This window comes from Xiphophorus couchianus, chromosome 17 (genome assembly GCF_001444195.1).
Source record: "Xiphophorus couchianus chromosome 17, X_couchianus-1.0, whole genome shotgun sequence".
Lineage (NCBI taxonomy): Eukaryota > Metazoa > Chordata > Actinopteri > Cyprinodontiformes > Poeciliidae > Xiphophorus > Xiphophorus couchianus.
This window is the reverse complement of record NC_040244.1, coordinates 12,692,939-12,710,631: the sequence shown is the minus strand read 5'-3', so window position 1 is coordinate 12,710,631 and position 17,693 is coordinate 12,692,939. Positions and strand designations below refer to the sequence as shown.

The 17,693-nt window shown below is 40.0% G+C and overlaps 2 protein-coding genes and 1 long non-coding RNA gene across 10 annotated transcripts in view; 1 reads left to right on the top strand and 2 right to left on the bottom strand.

Annotated features, from left to right (window-relative positions):
* The window catches only part of usp15 (ubiquitin specific peptidase 15), a 24,059-nt gene extending 12,163 nt beyond the window's left edge, over positions 1-11,896 (top strand). For 3 of the 6 annotated variants that reach the window (XM_028043858.1, XM_028043857.1, XM_028043859.1), the window contains 12 exons: positions 342-566; positions 650-733; positions 1,905-1,999; positions 2,148-2,336; positions 2,420-2,538; positions 3,258-3,539; positions 3,612-3,682; positions 5,636-5,751; positions 6,693-6,842; positions 7,060-7,163; positions 8,059-8,147; positions 9,030-11,896. In XM_028043858.1, coding sequence (XP_027899659.1) covers positions 342-566; positions 650-733; positions 1,905-1,999; positions 2,148-2,336; positions 2,420-2,538; positions 3,258-3,539; positions 3,612-3,682; positions 5,636-5,751; positions 6,693-6,842; positions 7,060-7,163; positions 8,059-8,147; positions 9,030-9,353 — 1,848 coding nt within the window. In that variant the 3' untranslated portion in view covers positions 9,354-11,896. Of the gene's footprint in view, positions 1-341; positions 567-649; positions 778-1,904; positions 2,000-2,147; positions 2,337-2,419; positions 2,539-3,257; positions 3,540-3,611; positions 3,683-5,635; positions 5,752-6,653; positions 6,843-7,059; positions 7,164-8,058; positions 8,148-9,029 lie in introns of those variants that run through there. The other 3 variants (XM_028043860.1, XM_028043862.1, XR_003598896.1) reach the window with 3 other exon arrangements.
* LOC114160926 (3-oxo-5-beta-steroid 4-dehydrogenase-like) lies at positions 11,451-17,693 on the bottom strand. 3 transcript variants are annotated; one of them, XM_028043864.1, is made up of 10 exons: positions 17,434-17,693; positions 17,108-17,344; positions 16,855-17,022; positions 16,608-16,724; positions 16,438-16,515; positions 16,105-16,227; positions 13,211-13,320; positions 12,672-12,837; positions 12,494-12,576; positions 11,451-12,414 (listed from the first exon to the last, which is right to left on the bottom strand). In XM_028043864.1, the coding sequence occupies exons 2-10, from the start codon at positions 17,198-17,200 to the stop codon at positions 12,372-12,374; spliced, it is 981 nt and encodes a 326-aa protein (XP_027899665.1). In that variant the 5' UTR covers positions 17,201-17,344; positions 17,434-17,693; the 3' UTR covers positions 11,451-12,371. The 3 variants fall into 3 exon arrangements, with proteins under 3 accessions (XP_027899665.1, XP_027899664.1, XP_027899666.1); XM_028043863.1 differs by having other exon boundaries at positions 17,108-17,579; XM_028043865.1 differs by lacking the exon at positions 16,608-16,724 and having other exon boundaries at positions 17,108-17,579.
* LOC114160927 (uncharacterized) lies at positions 13,345-15,088 on the bottom strand. The gene is made up of 2 exons (XR_003598897.1): positions 14,161-15,088; positions 13,345-14,066 (listed from the first exon to the last, which is right to left on the bottom strand). It is a non-coding gene; the product is annotated as an uncharacterized LOC114160927 (long non-coding RNA).

The following is a 17,693-nucleotide window of genomic DNA, read 5'->3' as shown; positions in this document are numbered from 1 at the left end:
AACATTTCTCTGTTAATGTGGGGAAAAAAGCAGTTCTTATCTTTTATTTTTTTATTCAGCAACCTAATAGGTTTCTGTTTTGTAATATTTCATTAATAGGTCTAAGTTTAATAACGCGAGAAAACCACAATTTTCAGTTCATTTGGTAGGCTGACAAAAATATTAAAATTGAGTGATGTGTTTTATTATTATTATTTAACGCAGGTTTTTACAAAAATAACTGCTTACCAATTAATCATTAGTCGACCGATAAGCTTGACCAACTTTAGATTAAAAGATGAATCGGTAACTTGTATTCCTAATTCTGATTTTTATCCTCATATTCCGGCTTAAAATTCCAGGTGGTGGCCGAGGAAGCGTGGGAGAACCACATCAAGAGGAACGACTCCATCATCGTGGACATCTTCCACGGTCTCTTCAAGTCAACTTTGGTTTGTCCCGTGTGCGCCAAGGTCTCTGTGACCTTTGACCCGTTCTGCTACTTGACCCTGCCGCTTCCCATGAAGAAAGAGCGGACTCTGGAGGTGTACCTCGTCAGACTGGACCCAGTTGCTAAACCTACGCAGGTAGCAGAACTCAGAAGCTGAGCGCTGCGTCATGACACCATGCAGCGATGCGGAGCTCTGACCCCGTGCTCCTTGCTTTTCAGTACAAGCTGACCGTGCCAAAGGTCGGCTACATCTCTGACCTCTGTACCTCCCTCTCCAGCCTGTCTGCCGTGCCTGCTGAGAAGGTATGGACGTCATTGTCAGCTGTTTTCTGAGCAGTCAAAACATGGTAAATGTCATCTTTACCTACATTAATAAATCAATCAATAGTTGGTAATCAGTCTGATTTGGGAAGCATCCCAAACATCTATTAATCAGACTTTTTTTTTAATCCAATTAGTCGATAAAAATCCCATCAAATTTATTTATTTTTTTTTGGTTAAAAAAAATTCACACATTCTGCAGATATTTTTGTCTTTTTTTTATATGGTATTAGAAATACTTTAAAAGATTTTAAAAAGTAACTGAATTATTTGTTGATTTGCAAAAGAAAATAAACATTTGATGAATATGCAGTAGCAGCATTTCTTTACTGAACACTTGATGCATCTGCAGCTAAAAAAATATGTCTAACATGTGAAAAGCTCATCCCTTTCTGCTTGACCTAACATCAACAAATAGTTATTTGTTGATTCTTTTTTTAAATTAACTATTTAATAATTGAATAGCAAAGGGTGCTTAATAAGAGATATTTTTTGCAGTATTTGAAGCAAAAACTAGGCCACTTGAGGAGTTATGGGTTGAATGTACAAATTCTTTGTACAGTTTAGTCTTTGTTGCTGCTCTGGGTGTGTTGTTTCTTCAGCAAGTTGGGTTTTTTTGAGTCTGTTTGCTCCAGTTAACGATTACTGGATTGGTTGACAATTATTCCAATAATCAATTCATCATGATTAATATGATTAATCGTTTCAGGTCTAATCTTTTTCTTGTAGATGGTAAAAAAGGACAAGGAGTAAAAAAGTAAAACCATTTGTCAACCCTGTTGCTCGCCCCACCAATACATTTTCCATTTAAAGCTGCAGACAGATTTGTACCAATTTTTTACTTTCTGGGCTATTTCTAGCTAAGAATTCGAAACAAAATTGACAAAATAGCCTCAGTTGTTTTAACCACTTTACATTTTGCTAACGTTCCTTATCTGAATATGAATATTTAATGAACGTAATAGTGGCAGTAATCACTTGCGTCGACTCGGTACAGCGATTGTCACACAACATGCTAATTTCAAGACGAGTTTGAGTGTTAAAAGTTTTGGACGTGTTGGCTTCAAAAATCATGTTGATGGAATAAAAATAGGAGTTTCATATGTCTATATGCTCTCGATCATGTTGCTATTTTTGTGTTTTTGTCCCTCAGATGATTGTAACCGACATCTACAACCACCGTTTCCACCGGATCTTTGCCACTAACGAAAACCTCAGCAGCATCATGGAGCGGGACGATATTTACGTGTTAGTGTCGAGTTAACAAACGTACCTATATTCATGTTACTAACCTTTCATCGTTCAAAGCGATATTTTTTGGGGGTTTTTTTTGCTTATAATACAGCTTTAAAACATTGACTGTGTGTGATTTTAAGACTTCCTCTCCTCCCTGTAGCTTCGAGGTTGCAGTGAACAGAGTCGAAGATGCCGATCACGTAGTAATCCCCGTGCACTTGAGGGAAAAATACAAGCAGTCGGGCTACAACCACACCAGCACGCCGCTGTTCGGACTGCCCTTCCTTATCGCCGTCCCAAGAACACTAAGCGAAGACAAACTCTACAACATGCTCCTCTCTCGTCTCTGGTGGGTTTTCAGATGAACGAGCGCAAGTGATAACCAGGATGGGACCCAAATGATTGCAATCCCATCCGCTTCTCTGCTTGCAGCCGGTTCGTACGGTCTCCTGTAGAGGAAGACGAGGAGGACAGCGAAGAGACGCAACCGCCCACACAGCACGCTATCAACGGAAATGCCACTAACGGACTGCTAGAGGAGGGCTCGCCAAGTGAGTTTATCTGTATAGCACATTTCAGCAAGAAGGCAGTTCAAAGCTTTACATCATGAAAACATCATACAGCCATCAATTATGAAACAAGCAATAAACATTACGTTCTATCAAATCCCATCATCAAAGTTATCAAGCAAGTGCACATCAAATATGTTGACCAATCTTCTACTTACTGCTAATCAAAGGCAGGCTTTTAGCATTGATTTAAGGGAAGTCAAGGTTTCAACCGTTTCGCAGTTTTCTGGGAGTTTGTTCCAGATTTGAGGTGCACAGAAGCTGAATGCTGCTTCTCCTTGTTTGGATCTGGGGCTGCAGAGCAGAACCAGAAACCTGAGAGGTCGGGAAGGTTGATGCCACAACTGCTGCTACGCTGTTCAGCGATTTATAAACTAACAGAAATATTTCAAAGTCTATTCCTTGAGCTACTGGCAGCCAGTTTAAGGACTTAAGAAGTGTAGTGATGTGCTCTACCTTCCTGGATTTGGTATTCAAGTCATAGAAGGCCGACTTTGTAACCATCTGTATGTAATTCTGAAGGTTCAGGTCTAAGTCCATCACTACACCTAGATTTTGGGTCTAATCACCAGTTTCTAACTGTAATACCTGAAGCTTTGTGATGACTCTAGATTGTTGCTGTTTAGATCCAAAGACAATTAACTTCAGTTTTGTGTCGGTTCAAAAAGCAAACTGATCCAAAACGTTATCCCCCTTTCCAGGCGAGATGGAGACAGACGAGCAGGACGACGAGTCGAGCCAGGATCAGGAGCTGCCGTCTGAGAACGAGAACAGCCAGTCGGAAGATTCTGTGGGAGGCGACAACGAGCTGGAGAACGGCGTGGTCGCGCCACAGCTCTCCACTAAGGGCCAGCAAACGGCCGGCCTCCACAGAAAGAGGCTTTTCACATTCCAGTTCAACAACATGGGCAAAATGGACTTCTCGCTCATCAAGGAGGACACCAAGCTGATCCGCTTTGACGAGGGGCACCTCAGACTGAGCGGTAGGAAACAGCCCAGAGTTTATTTGGGTTTATTTGAATTTATCTGGTTTTTACATCTTCATCTATTTTCAGACCGCTCATACCTGTCTTTGGACTGGGAACCAGAAATCAAGAAAAAGTATTTTGACGAGACTGTTGTTGAGGTAAAGCTTTTTTTTTTTTTAAAAGCTCAATCAAAATGAAAACATAAAAGTATTTTTGCCTAATTTCGTATGTAAATCTTGTAGGACACTTGAAATAAGGTGAAACTAACCTACAAGTAACGTTTCAGTAAGATGTAGGAGTTTGTTTTAAGTCAATAATTCCGTAATAATGATTATTAAAAAAACACTGGTTTTACAAGAAGATTTTTTTCACTTAAAACATGGGAAAATATCTTATTTAAATAAGAAAAAATCTGCCAGTGGAACTAATACTTTTTAAAATCAATATTGGCGCTGCAGCTAACATTTAGTTGGTAATCGATTATTCAATTGATTATTCTGACAATTAATCAGATAAAAAAATATGGCACTTTTGACATATTTTCATTTAGCTGCTTAACCCTTCTGTATACAACATTTTATCACCCAGAATGCAATATCATGGCATTCCTTTAGTAAATCAGAACTGGGTAAAGCTAAAACTGTGACGCTTGAGGATTTCAGGCTAAAACATATTTATAGACAAAGGTGTTCAAAATGTATGTATTTTTTGTGCAGTTTGTCTTAATATGGTTTTTATTAGTGACTAATCGATTGCTAAATTAGTTGCTGATCATTTCAATAATTGATTGTCACGATTAACACAATTAATCGTTGCAGCCCTTAACAATATTAATGAGTCACTGACTTAAACGAGCTCTGATGCCGAAAAGGAGTTTATTTGAAGTGTGCGAAGATATTTGTACCGTATTTTCCGCACTATAAGGTTCACCACACTATAAGGCGCACCTTCAATGAATGGCCTATTTTAAAACTTTTGTCATATATAAGGCGCACCGCATTATAAGGCGCATAGAATAGACGCTACAGTAGAGGCTGGGGTTACGTTATGCATCCATTAGATGGAGCTGCGCTAAAGGGAATGTCGACAAAATAGTCGGATAGGTCAGTCAAACTTTATTAATAGATTACAAGCCAGCGTTCTGAAAACTCTGTTCATTCCCAAAATGAATAAACAGCCGTTTTATTATTTTCCCCGAGGTAAAGTAAGTGACGTGGTATTTTCGTGACACAGTTTATCTTTTAACAACAGCAAGGTGTAACATATAGTGGAAGGGAACTTTTCCTCGATTCAATAAACACGTAAAAAACAGTCTGATGCTGTTACGGTAAATCAAACGTTAGTGCCATCACAATATATATCCACTTCCACACCGTTGATTGGTTCATGTTAAATTCTCTGGCTGCTGCTCTGTTCCCGTGTTCTACTGACTGACTGATCGCCTTGAGCTTAAACTCTGCGTCGCAAGCGTGTCTCTTAATAGGAGCCATTTTGGGGTCTTTACACAAAACCCGGCGTGCACCGCGCGCTTCTTCTTCTTCTACGGGGGAAAATGAAGCTGCTTACCGTAGTTGCAAGACCTGTTGTGGCTCAATATTGGTCCATATATAAGGCGCACCGGATTATAAGGCGCACTCTCGGCTTTTGAGAAAATTGAAGGTTTTTAGGTGCGCCTTATAGTGCGGAAAATACGGTAATAGAAAGTAGATAAAACATTTTTTAAAAAAACGTAGGATTTTGTGTTTTTGCAGTGTGGAGAAAGTTTGTACTTTGAAGGCCTTAAAGAAACATGCAAACTAGCTTTTCTAACCAGCGTGTGCTTACTTGCCGTCACATCTCGCTACTCCATCAGCCACCTACAGTGCAGGCAAATTAAATTTCAAGCCCAGTGCACAAAGTGTCTTATGTAATCAGAATCGGTTCCTCCAGCGGCGTGTAGCGAACACGCAAGCTGTCTTCAGCGTTCTGTTGCTGTTCAGGCCGACTCCAGCATTACTGGCTGATTTTACGCCTGATGCATCTTCATATCACCTCTTAGATGTATTAACAGGAATGTAGGGTGGATATTTCTCTAGTGCTAAATCTTTATGTAAACCTGTGGATCTGTGCAGGACTATGACAAGCACGAGAGCATGGAGTACAAGCCTCAGAAGAAAGCCTTCTTCAAGTTGAAGGACTGCATCGAGCTTTTCACTACCAAGGAGAAACTGGGAGCAGAGGATCCCTGGTGAGAAGCGAAACCATGAAACTGATCACTTGTAAACCAACTTCAATTTTACGTTGTTTGCGGTTGGCTTTGGCAGAGATTCAGGAGCAAACATAAATATGTAATATTCTGTTTACTAGTTTTTACCTAATTTCGTACAAGTAAACAAACCACAATGTATTCATCAACTAAACCATTGGTCGCCTTTTTTTCATATTTTTGATGATTAGTGGAAATGTAAAAGTATGATTTTCAGCTTTGTTGCATATTATTTACTGAAGATTTTATGTTGCACCCTATTTCCATTAATTGTGGTTCTGAACTGTGAACAAACTACAATAAATGGGTGAAAAATTACTAAAAACCTAAGTGACTTCATGCTGGTAGATGATATTTGTTGGAGTCACAAAAGCACATTTCTATAAGCAGAGGATTGAAAATAATTTTAAATCCATGTTCGGTTCTACCCAGAACTCCTCAAGTGGCAGCTTGATCCAGTTCAGAAGGAATTCTATATTATTGCATTTTAGGCAATAAAATGTTTTTCTTATTTAAAGAAAATTGATTTTTTTTATTTTATTTTTGTGTTTTAATGTTTTTTTTTAATATTGTATGAAAAGGCGTATGTGATGTCTGTAGAATGTGCCATTTTTTATTCTCTTAATTGTCAGAATAATTGATCAATTTAGTTGCACCCCTACTAATAATGCATTATTTGGGGGCCAACACGGAGCCATCTCACATGGCTTTAGACCTGCTGATGTGAAGACCTAACTATTAAAGCACTATAGTTTGCATAAGTAAAAAGTAAAATATATATATATATATATATATATATTACTGAATGAAAAAACAAGCCAGCAACAAATTATTGTTCATCTTTAAATTGACCCATTTTTTGCACCTTTGTGTTTCCATAATAGTCCAGAAACCGCTTGGTGACCTGTGTCCCGATGTTACAGGTACTGTCCAAACTGCAAGCAGCATCAGCAGGCCACCAAGAAGCTGGACTTGTGGTCTCTGCCGCCTGTCCTTGTGGTCCATCTGAAGCGCTTCTCTTACAGTCGCTACATGAGGGACAAGCTGGACTCGCTGGTCGACTTCCCACTCAGGTACACACACACACACACACACACACACACACACACACACACACACACACACACACACACATCCAGTCCTGCACCTATTTAATATGATACTATTTCTAGATGATGTTTCTTCTTGTTTTGGACGTACACGATAATAAATGACACCTCAGAAGCTGCTTTGTATTCCCTTGTCAGTCACCAGTTAAAACTGTTTGTTTGCTGTTTTTTTTATTTTCAGAGATCTGGACATGTCAGAGTTCCTGATCAACCCCAACGCCGGGCCCTGTCGCTATGACCTCATCGCCGTGTCCAACCACTATGGCGGGATGGGAGGCGGCCATTGTAAGACTTTCACCCAGTTTTCTGTTTGAATTCCTTTGCATTATTTATTTATTTACTTTTTAAATTTACAGATTTATAGTTTATTTTATAACATAACTCACTTTTAAGCAGTGGTGGAGAAAGTACTCAAACAATGTACTTAAGTAGAAGGATTGTCTGTGAAGATGTTTGTGCCGATTTAGGCAGTTCCTAGACATGAATTATAAATATAACAAAAAAATCTGATTACTGCCAGGTTAAACATGGTGAAAATGTTGGTTTATGAAAACAATCATTTCTGTTTAATTTAATCCCTACAGATGTGTTGTTTTATTAAAAACTCTTGAAATGTTCTCCACTTGAAGGTGTTTAGAATAGGTTTACTTCTTAAACATGTAATTGAAAAAAATTCTAGTGAGAAAAAGTAAAAGTGAATTGGGTAAAAATCTTAGTGCATTTAATCAGATCCAAACTCTGGGTGTAGAAAAATGAAAAGTTGGAGATCTCACTTCTTTATCTGAAAGCAAGAAAAAAATCTGGAAAAATAAAAAAACATTTTCTATTTAAATGATGACCTTTCTTTTGTTTGGTGCATTTCACAATTTGAGTCTTATGTTCAATTCATTGACCTGATCTGGGTTTTCTATTATTATTTAATTTAGTGAGATAAAGATATTACCGAATCAAACCTCATTTTAAGGTTTCTGCATTTATTTGTGGACAACCCAGTCCAGATTTCTTCGTATTGTAGATTTCAACAAGTTAAGAGTTTTTCCACATCCCGGAAAAATTAGGAAATTGCTCTGAACTGTGTTGTTTTGTGTAATCTGGAAAATATAACAAGTCAAGCCAGGTAAATGTTTTAGCGTCTAGTAATATTATTCCGTTGTAGTTTAAGATTAGCTTTTCTTCCCAGACACTGCATATGCTAAGAACAAGGAAGATGGGAAGTGGTACAACTTTGATGACAGTAGTGTGTCTCCTGCCAGCGAAGACCAAATAGTGGTGAGTGTCCTTAGTTTCACTTTATTTCACATAAAAACGTGGAAACGATTTACAGTTGAAACCTGATATTTTCATACACCTAATAAAAAACGTCCACTTTTTTTCCTTGAGGTTAAATTAGACCAAACGTCTATTGTTTTAGCTTAGGTTGAATCGCCTACCTGATTTGAATTATGTGAGTTATTTCCATTTGCTAAATGCCAGAAAACTTGGCATGAACATATTTTAGAGATTTTGTTTTCTAACTTTCTTTGCATATTCTGTTTGAGCAGGAAGGTCATTTACCTGAACACGAGTTATTTATATTGTTTCAATTATTGACTAATATGTATTATTCTTAAAGACACAGTGACTTATTGGTATGTGTAGTTAAAATTAAAGATTACTAAAATTGGAGGAGTTTTTTTAAAGGAAAAGTTTGACAACTTACTTTGAAATGCTTGAAAAATGCTTTAATTTTACTTTGGGTGCTATGAACGTCTCATTGAACATCGCGCTGATCAAAATATCATATGAAAATGGAAAGAGAATGGTAACACATGGTCATCCACCTAAACTAGGTGGAAAAGAGCGTCAATCAGAGAAGCAGCCGATTTGTGTTTTATGTCTTACCTCATTTCTGCCACTAGGTGTCACTTTGGTTTTGGGGAAAACCTCTGCGTACAGGCAGGAAGTTTCCACTGTAGAATATAATGTTGGTTCTTTTTGGCATAAAACTGGACGGTAAAAAAAACAAACAGGAGTTTTGGTGCACAAAATGTTGCTAACCTAAGAGGCAGACTACAGAAACTTCTTTTCTAGGAAAAAGCTAACAATTTTCTTGTCTTTTCTTTTACATTTTTGGCATTCTTGTTAACTGTCCCCTGTTCTGTGTTTGTGTAGTCCAAAGCTGGCTATGTGTTGTTCTACCAGCGCCAGGACACTGTTAAAGGTACCGGCTACTTTGCTCTCGACCGCGAGGAGGAGGAAGAGGAAGGTGAGGATGATGAGGAGAACGAAGCGGAAGAGCTGGTAGAAAGGACTGTCTCGTCTTCTCAGGGTGCCTGCGCCGTTGCGCAAAGCGACGAGGAGGAGGAGCCAGTCCAGAACAAGAGCAGTAAAAATGACATCGACCAGGAGGAAGAACAAGAGGAAGAGGAGGAGGAAGAAGAAGAGGAGGAAGAGGAACAGGTATCCAATCGAGACATTACCATGAAAACCAACTGAGGTAAATGCCTACAGGAACAAGTGGAGAGAGAGAGAGAGAAAGGGATCTATCCATCAAAAAGCCATATGGACGCATGGCGTGGCAGCGGGCGCCGCCGCTCCTGCCCGACGGCGCGGACTGAACCGCCGCCAGGACGACGAATGTTCGGCGGGGGGGGCGGGGAGAGGAGCTGCCTCGATACGCGACTCTAAGAAATCAGGACCCTCATGTGGGTGAATCACTGTGTGCGTGCGTGTGTGTGTGTGTGTGTGTTTTTGAGCGAGTGTGTTGCCACGTTAACTCATTGAACATCTGCTGTGTGAACAGAACAAAGTGAGACCGATGACGGCGACTCCAGCAGGCGCCGCGCTCTGAATCTCCGCTTTTTTTTATCATTTGAGTAGTGAATTGTTTTGCATATCGTATTAGTATTATTTCAATTTTGTAAATATTTTAAAACACTGAATTGCATTGAGTTTTCACGATGCTCTGAAACATTTTTGAACTTGCACAAACACAACCTCTCCCATTTTCTGGTAACTCCAGACAAACTGCAGCAGCTGCTTTTAGCGAGCCGGCTTCCTGGTCTATAACCCAGGCTTTACGTAGACAAGCGATGCCCATAATTGTATTCCTCATCGTGATTGGCTGCATTGTTAAGAGATGAAGCAGCCTGTGTTAGCCAATACTGTGCATTCTTCTGCAGTAAACCTCTGCTAGAAAGAAAGTTCCACACTGCCAATCTTTTCGTAAATGTATCTATCTGAAGCTTTAGTCCTTTTCTGTATTCTCCTGTCTTCATCTTCAAGGTGTGCTGAGACTAAGAACCAGAGACGCACCGATCACAATTTTTGGGCCGATTTCCGATATTTTTTCCTTGCTTAGACGTGATTCTGGCTGATTTTAAATATTTTAAGATTCAGAATATTTCTTTCCTTCCATCCTGTCATGAGCTAACGCTAATTATTGAGCAGAGGTGACGTCACACCGTGTGTGAGAGCAGGCGCTGTAAAACAAGGTTTTACTCATTTAAAACGGGGACAAAATGATTGCACTGTTGACATTTTAAACCGTCTCTAGCCTTTTTATATTAGCAGTTAGCACGGCTAGCGCTTCCTGTGTATTCCCTATAGATTGTGGATGTGTAACATTTCCATATAAAGCATGATCCATTACCTAGAGGATGGAAGCTCAAAAAGGTCAAACAAACTAACTTTATTCTTGTTATCTTGCTCTTTGTCACACATCCGTTTGCTCCCTCTTAACTTTAAACACCAAACTAACTACTAAAGAATAACTTCACATGATGTGTTTACTGACCAAAAAAAAAAGTAACATTTCTTTTCTTTTGCTACCGACATCTAAAGAATCGGTGCTGAATAATTGTCCGTTTCCTGCGTTCATCCATTTTTTCTCACAGACATCCGATGCATCGTCCGTCGTTGAAATCACCTCGGCCTTAACTTTGAAATGTGAAACCAGTCGCCTTGTTGTTCACACGACGACCCCCCTCTTCCCACTTCTCACATCAAAAACGTCGCGTGACGAATGTCCGTTCGATTTTTGCTTGCTGCCGCCTCGCGTACGCATCGCCTCGAAGTCTCGTCTTTTTAACCCACAAGAGGGCCAGAATGTACCGTGAACTGAACGAACTGAACAAAGACCACACGTATGGAAATGATGCCTTTCGGTTTACGAATTTTCCCCCAGGTTTTTTTTCCGGCCCTCTCTCATGCTTTCCGTTAACAGATTCTCCGCCTTTGATGCTGGCTGTATGAATTTTTTGGGAAAATATTTCCGCGCGTGTGTCTGTGTGTGTGTGTGCTTCTTGGATTTGAAGCAGGGAAACGGGGGAGGTGGGCGGGTGGGTTGCGGGGAATCAACTGAAAACAGTGGGGTGAGTCGGCCTAACGCACCTTTCGGCTTGTAGGACCATGATGCAGTGACATTATATCGTGGCAGGATAATCGTCCATCCATGTGACTCGTGTTGAAGCCGTTCTTCGCGACGCGAGTGCTTTGTTGCAGACGACATCCACACACCTGTTCTTGCCTCAGAGTAGAAGACCACGCCTTTACGAGCATCTTTGTGCTTCGGCTTCAACGGGCCGCCTCGCTTTTTTTTTTTTTTTGTCCTTTAGGACGACTCACCCCATCCGGACTGAGTGAGACGCGATGGCTTCAATAGGCTTATATGATATTGTACAGAAGAGTTCACTCTGTGAGTGCACATTTGATAAAGTTTATTTATTTATATGTAAGCATTTAATAATGAACAGACAATATATTTAAAACCTTGGCAAGACCCGGATGAGTCGGGGCATTCAGTTATACAATAGTTTGCAAAGTCTTGTCCAGGGAGGGAATATTTTTTTAAAACAGGATTTTTTTTTTTGCCCTGTTGTTTTTGGGACTTTTTTTTGTTTTGTAAAAATTACTCAGATGTTCTTGCATGATGATGTATGGGGGTTTCCAGGTTTGGCTGCACTTGAGTTCACTTGGGTTTACATTTGAATTGTGCATGTGTATTTATACACAATCTACAATAAAGTTGTGTGAAGCGTCCCGTGTGTCTTGCATAAATGTGTATTTACATGTATCATGTAAATACGTGATTGGTACATCATGTATTTGGAAGCTGCATTTGTTTTTGGCTTTTATTGATTTATTTGTACATTTCTTTTTCCAAGTTAAAGAGAAGAATTGGATTCTCACAAGGTTATCTCCCACACCGGATCCAAATTACAAATAAAGACTTAGATAATACATTTGTGAGATTTGGGCATTTTGTAAGACCATTTGCCTCAGTAAATGAAAAAAACATCACTACAATGGAAGATAAACATAGTTTTTCTCGGTTATCAATTTTGAACCGCTTGAATTATGCAAGAGCTCCAGAAAATATATATATTTGCATTTGCAAAGTAGGAACAAGGAATTGTGTGTTGACTGTGCAAGAAAAAAATATCCCCAAGTAAAGCTGAATCGATTAGAAATCAATAATCCTGCTTTGAATATTTTTATTCAATGTCTGGGATGTCAGTATTCCTCATGAAAGGGGTACTCTGGATGATCAGCCCAACTGTTGAGTCAGTAAAAAGAAATGTGAATATCGTTTTCAAAAAAGGCAAAAATATAAGTTTAATTAATAATATACTTACAAGGGGAGTACCACAAAGCGAATGTTCTTGTTCAGCCCCTCGATCGCCTTAATCTCCTCCTCTGACAGAGAGAAGTCGAAAACCTGCAGTTTTGACAAATCAGCCAGAACTTAATTTCTTGCATCTTGTTTTTAACCAGTTTGGATTCGTCAATAAACGGGCCGTAATGCAAGTGTACCTGGAAGTTGTCCTTTATGCGATCAAGGTTGAAGCTCTTTGGGATGACCACCACTCCTCTCTGCATGTTGAACCTAAGGCACACCTGCGCTGTGGTCTTTTTGTACTTTTGGGCAATTGAGGTCAGAAGCTTGTCTTCTAACATCGGGGGACATTCTAAGTTTACCCTGTTTTTAAAAAAGAAGCTATACTATAAGAAACCTGTTCCAGACAGTATGAAGTGGGCATGTGGACGATAGATACGTGATTAATATCGATAGATTATACGTCTGATGGAATATTCGATAATTTCACCGCACTCCGATCCGGCAGTGTCGCTCCAGAACCGCACAGCATCATGGGAGATGTAGGCAGAGCAATGCTGTCACTACTGACCTGATAGTTAGAACGTCGTTTCTCATCCCCACTTTATGAATGAAAATCTGTTTATTAATTTAAATATATCTATGGGGCAAGCTTAGTTTTCTTTCTTTTCTTTTTTTTTTGGTAAACAGAACAATGCATTTTATCATAAATAATAATTTTTTTAAAAGTTCTCACCACGATGGATCCCTATTTGTCCCAAGTGGGCTGTAACCAACAATCACGATGTTCTTCTCCCGACAGTATTCACGCAACTTTGGCTGGGTGAAATATGGGTGACATTCAACCTGTGTTGGAAAGAGCAAAAATACATTTTGTTTGGAAATGAGAAAATACTTTACTTAGTAACCCTGGTATTAGACTGTACACTTATTGACACTCAAGTATTTGTAAAGCAGCTATTAGAGCAACATACTGCCTCTACTTTTGAGTAATTCACTGTTACTGCTTAAATATGAATACTGTTTAAAGCTTAATTAATGGCTATCTACTGGTTAATTACTATTTATTACTAGTTATTTACAATGTATTTATCATATAAAAGGGGGTTTATAATAAAATGGTACTGACTTGCCAATATATAGTGTTCTGTATGGTACATGTTTGTTATTTAATTCTTTGTATCTTCAGAAACAAGCTTGCTTCCTTTTTAGCTTAATGTTTTATTAGAACAGCCGGCAGTATGCAAAGGTATAGCACCGGGCATTAGTAGTACATTGAATATGTGCATGTTCTTTTGTAACAGTTCAATGGGTGATTACTGTTTATTACTGATTTTATTACTTATTTATGCATTGGACAGATTGACGACAGGCGGACTCAGTGCAATAGCTGAAGTTGGGTGTATAGAGGTTGAAGGTTCCCTTGTGGAGTCCCTGTGTTACTGACAACACTCTCTGACACACAGTGTCGCAAGCGCACAAACTGTGGTCTGCCGGTCAGATGGTCCACAATCCAGGACACAAGGAGAGGATCCACCTGCCTCACCGTCAGCTTCTCACCCATTAGAGCCGGACAGATGGTGTTGAATGCACTGGAGAAGTCAAAACAACATCGTTCTCTCAGTGCTCGCAGGCTGGTTCAGGTGAGTGTATACACGGTTGAGCAGGAAGATAATGGCTTCCTACGTTTCAAGCTTGAGCTGGTAGGCAAACTGCAAGGATGTGGTTGGACCAGAGGCCGGAGCTGCTCCAGGACGAATCTCTCCAGGATGTAATCCTTGGAGTCACAAGGACGCTGTGTCTTCGGCAGCGGAACAATGCAGGGTGTTTGCTACATCACAGGGACCCTCTGCAGGTGCTGGAGGACGCCACAGAGCTGGATGGCACAAGCTTGCCAGGGTGGAGTTTCACCAGCTGCCTTCTAACATCTTCAGGGGTGATGTTTACCGTAGAGGTGGCCGGCTGAAGAGTGGAGGGAGGGAGGTATGAAGGTGAGACTCACATGGGGATGAAGGACTGAGGAGGGAGAGGGGAGAGCAGCAGTGGTATTGATGGAAGTGTGGGTGGGAGGTGCAGGGGCTGTGTGTCAAATATATTTAAAAACAGATTGAGTTCATTGGTCCTGTTGCCCTCAACCGCACTCTTGCTTGCTGACCTGAACCCTTCGATATTCGCCTTATAAGAAGTCTCTTCTTGCTTCTTGTAAATGGAAACACATGGTCAATGTTGCTGCTATGCATGATGTCAATTGTCCTTTTATCTCCAGAAGAGCATCTTATTTTATTTGAATGACGCAGGTAGCATGTGGTGGTTTCTGATATAGGCGATGATGGCCACCTGGCAGAATGAGCGCCAGGTCTTCAAATGCCTCAACCTCCCACCTTCCATCCACTCCTTGTTCTCACAACTGGAGGATCTGAACGTTAACAGTGCCTAATGCAAACAAAGCACCATTAACCCCCCAGTCAACAACTTTAAGGGAGTTGGTGGGGGGGGGGCTTGAAAAGGTGGGGTGCCAAGCAGGCTAGAATCAATCAATCAATCAAATTTTATTTGTATAGCACATTTCAGCAGCAAGGCGTTTCAAAGTGCTTCACATCATATCAAACACAAAGCAACATAGAATCAACAATCAAAACATGACATTAAGTCAAGGTTCCATCAATACATTTGTAATTGATTATGTTTCAAATACAATCCTAAACAGGTGGGTTTTTAGCCGAGTTTGCATCCATAGAAGGTTTACCTGTTACACTCCTATTGTGTTATATGGAGCAAAATACCTGTTGCTATTTTTATTCCCACTCACGCTCACAATCACACAGTTTAAAACGATGCAGACAGCATTTTAATGGGCTTCTGGCACCAGGTTCCGTTCACCTCTTTCACAGAATTTCGAGCAGGGACTTCGCCGTCCCTCACGGATTTTTGTGCAATTCTATGGTGCCTGTTAGTGTCTAGAGTTTACAGGTTTTCTGTTTTGCGCAATGACCCTCAGTGACTCGCCGTTTTTCTTCCTAGAACCGCCTCTGACTATAGTGTAAAGTGCACAGAACAAATGCCTGTAGATACTTGTTGATTTATGTACATCAACTATTTGCTTACTACTGGTTTCTTGTAGTTTATGAACTATTTATTAACTTATGAAGGATGTTTTTTGTTTCTATTAATTAAGACTGTTCTGTTATTTAATTTTTGCAAATTATAAGGCATGTTTTGGTAATTAGTTTTAGTCTAAAGCTGGCAGAAGCCAAATGATGTAACTGCACCTGATGTAGCATCTTATTACAGATTTTATATGGATTTACAGCCTACTTGTAGCTTGTGGTTTATTCCTTATTTATTAATTATATATGACATAAGACTATGACATTTAATAACTCAACAATGTTTATGGCTTTACTTGAACTTTGCAGCTGTCGTGACAATGTCACCTTACAAGTTTTTAGAGCATAAGTAATGCTTTTTATTTATTGTAGGTTTATTAACTATTTTCTAAGCTTTTACAAGAGATATTTTAATCTGGAAATGTCCTGGTAACAGACAAGTATTATGTGATCTACCTTTGTCATTTCTTTCTTCCCATCTTTAAAAATTTCTAACTATATTATCAGTGCTATGATGGAGTACCTGGTTTATGACTGGTTTATGTTTCAGTCCAGGTTTGTTAAGGATCAGCTCCAGCTGGCGCTTGTTGAAGTTGGACACGCCGATTGACTTTGCCAGCCCAGCGTCCTTACAAGCTTCCATAGCCTGTACAAGATGTAAAATAAATATTTTTATAGAAACAAAGATCATAAATCCTGAAGACAAACTTCTTTGTTTGATATCAAACAAAGAAGTTTGGTGACTTCTTTGACCTTGGATCTCTAACTTGCAAGTGCTATAAACTATTGTCTTTTACAGTCTCAAATTTGGACCATAAGTATGAATGAAACGTTTTAAATGACAAGGATTTCTCACCTCCCATGTTGCACAGAGGTTTGACTTGTGATAAGCACACTTCCCATTCTCATCTTGTGGGTAGAACGTATCTCCTGGCTTCAAAAATGAACAGAAACTTTCAATTTGGTAAACAACAACTCACAAATAAGATTTTTGACTCTATACACGTCACAAAACATGTTCCGAACCCTGAAAGCAGTGGGCATTTCTATAATGTACAAGTCCACATAATCCAGCTGTAATTCCTGCAGGGTTTTCTCCAAAGCAGGTCGTGCCAACTCAGGGGGATGGAATGTGTTCCACAACTGTGAAAAATCATTGCGACCCCCAAAAAAAACAAAAAGGGTGTTAGGTGTTCAGTAGGTAATCTCTGTGACCATGAACATTATCCTGAGGGTGGAAAATGTTCAACGGTCAATTCACAAACAGGCAAACCTTTCCACAGTAGAAGATGTCCTCTCTCTTTACAGTGCCATCTGCAATTTTCTCTCGGATTGCTTGACCCACTTCGTCTTCATTGCAATAGATCAAGGCTCCATCAATGTGTCTGTATCCTACCTCAATGGCCCGTTTGACAGCTGCCAAGGCGGTTCCTTTGGGAGTCTGTCAATAAATGTATCCTCCTTGAGTACACAGTCTCCAAGAAAGCATCATGGCGTTAAACTGTCCGACAACATAACAATCTTACGTTTTGAGGATTCGAATAGGTACCCAGTCCAATCAAAGGTATGCTGTTTCCATCACTCAAAGGAATTGAGTGTTTTTGGGGTGTCAGTGCCATATTTGACCAATGGGTTTGCTGAACACCGTTTCTAGAGCTACAGCCTTCAACAATGGTGTGCCAATCACACTAACTGCCGAGTAGTTTTTCCTCCTCTTGTGATCAGGCAAATAACTCCTCCCAGACGGGGCGGACAGCCTCCCCCTGCACAAACAGACTTGATAAACCTGAAGTATCTGACACACTTCCTAAGCAGACGGGACACGCCCAGCTCGCGTTGAACGTTCAGTCACCCGATTGTTGCCACGAACGTTCGCCAGAGGGTCCAAATGAAACGAAATGAATGAAACTGAACGATGAAAGTAAAATGAAAAGAAAAGAAAAGCCATGGAAAGAATTTAACGTCCGCTGAACGGTGCTTGCGGACGTTGGAGGTCCGTTTGCTGACATACACACCAACCGGCAATTTGTTCAATTTCATCTGGATTTTTACGTTCGCCGAACCTCAAACTCGACCTGTATTAATTACATTAAGGACTACCAAGGTAGAAGC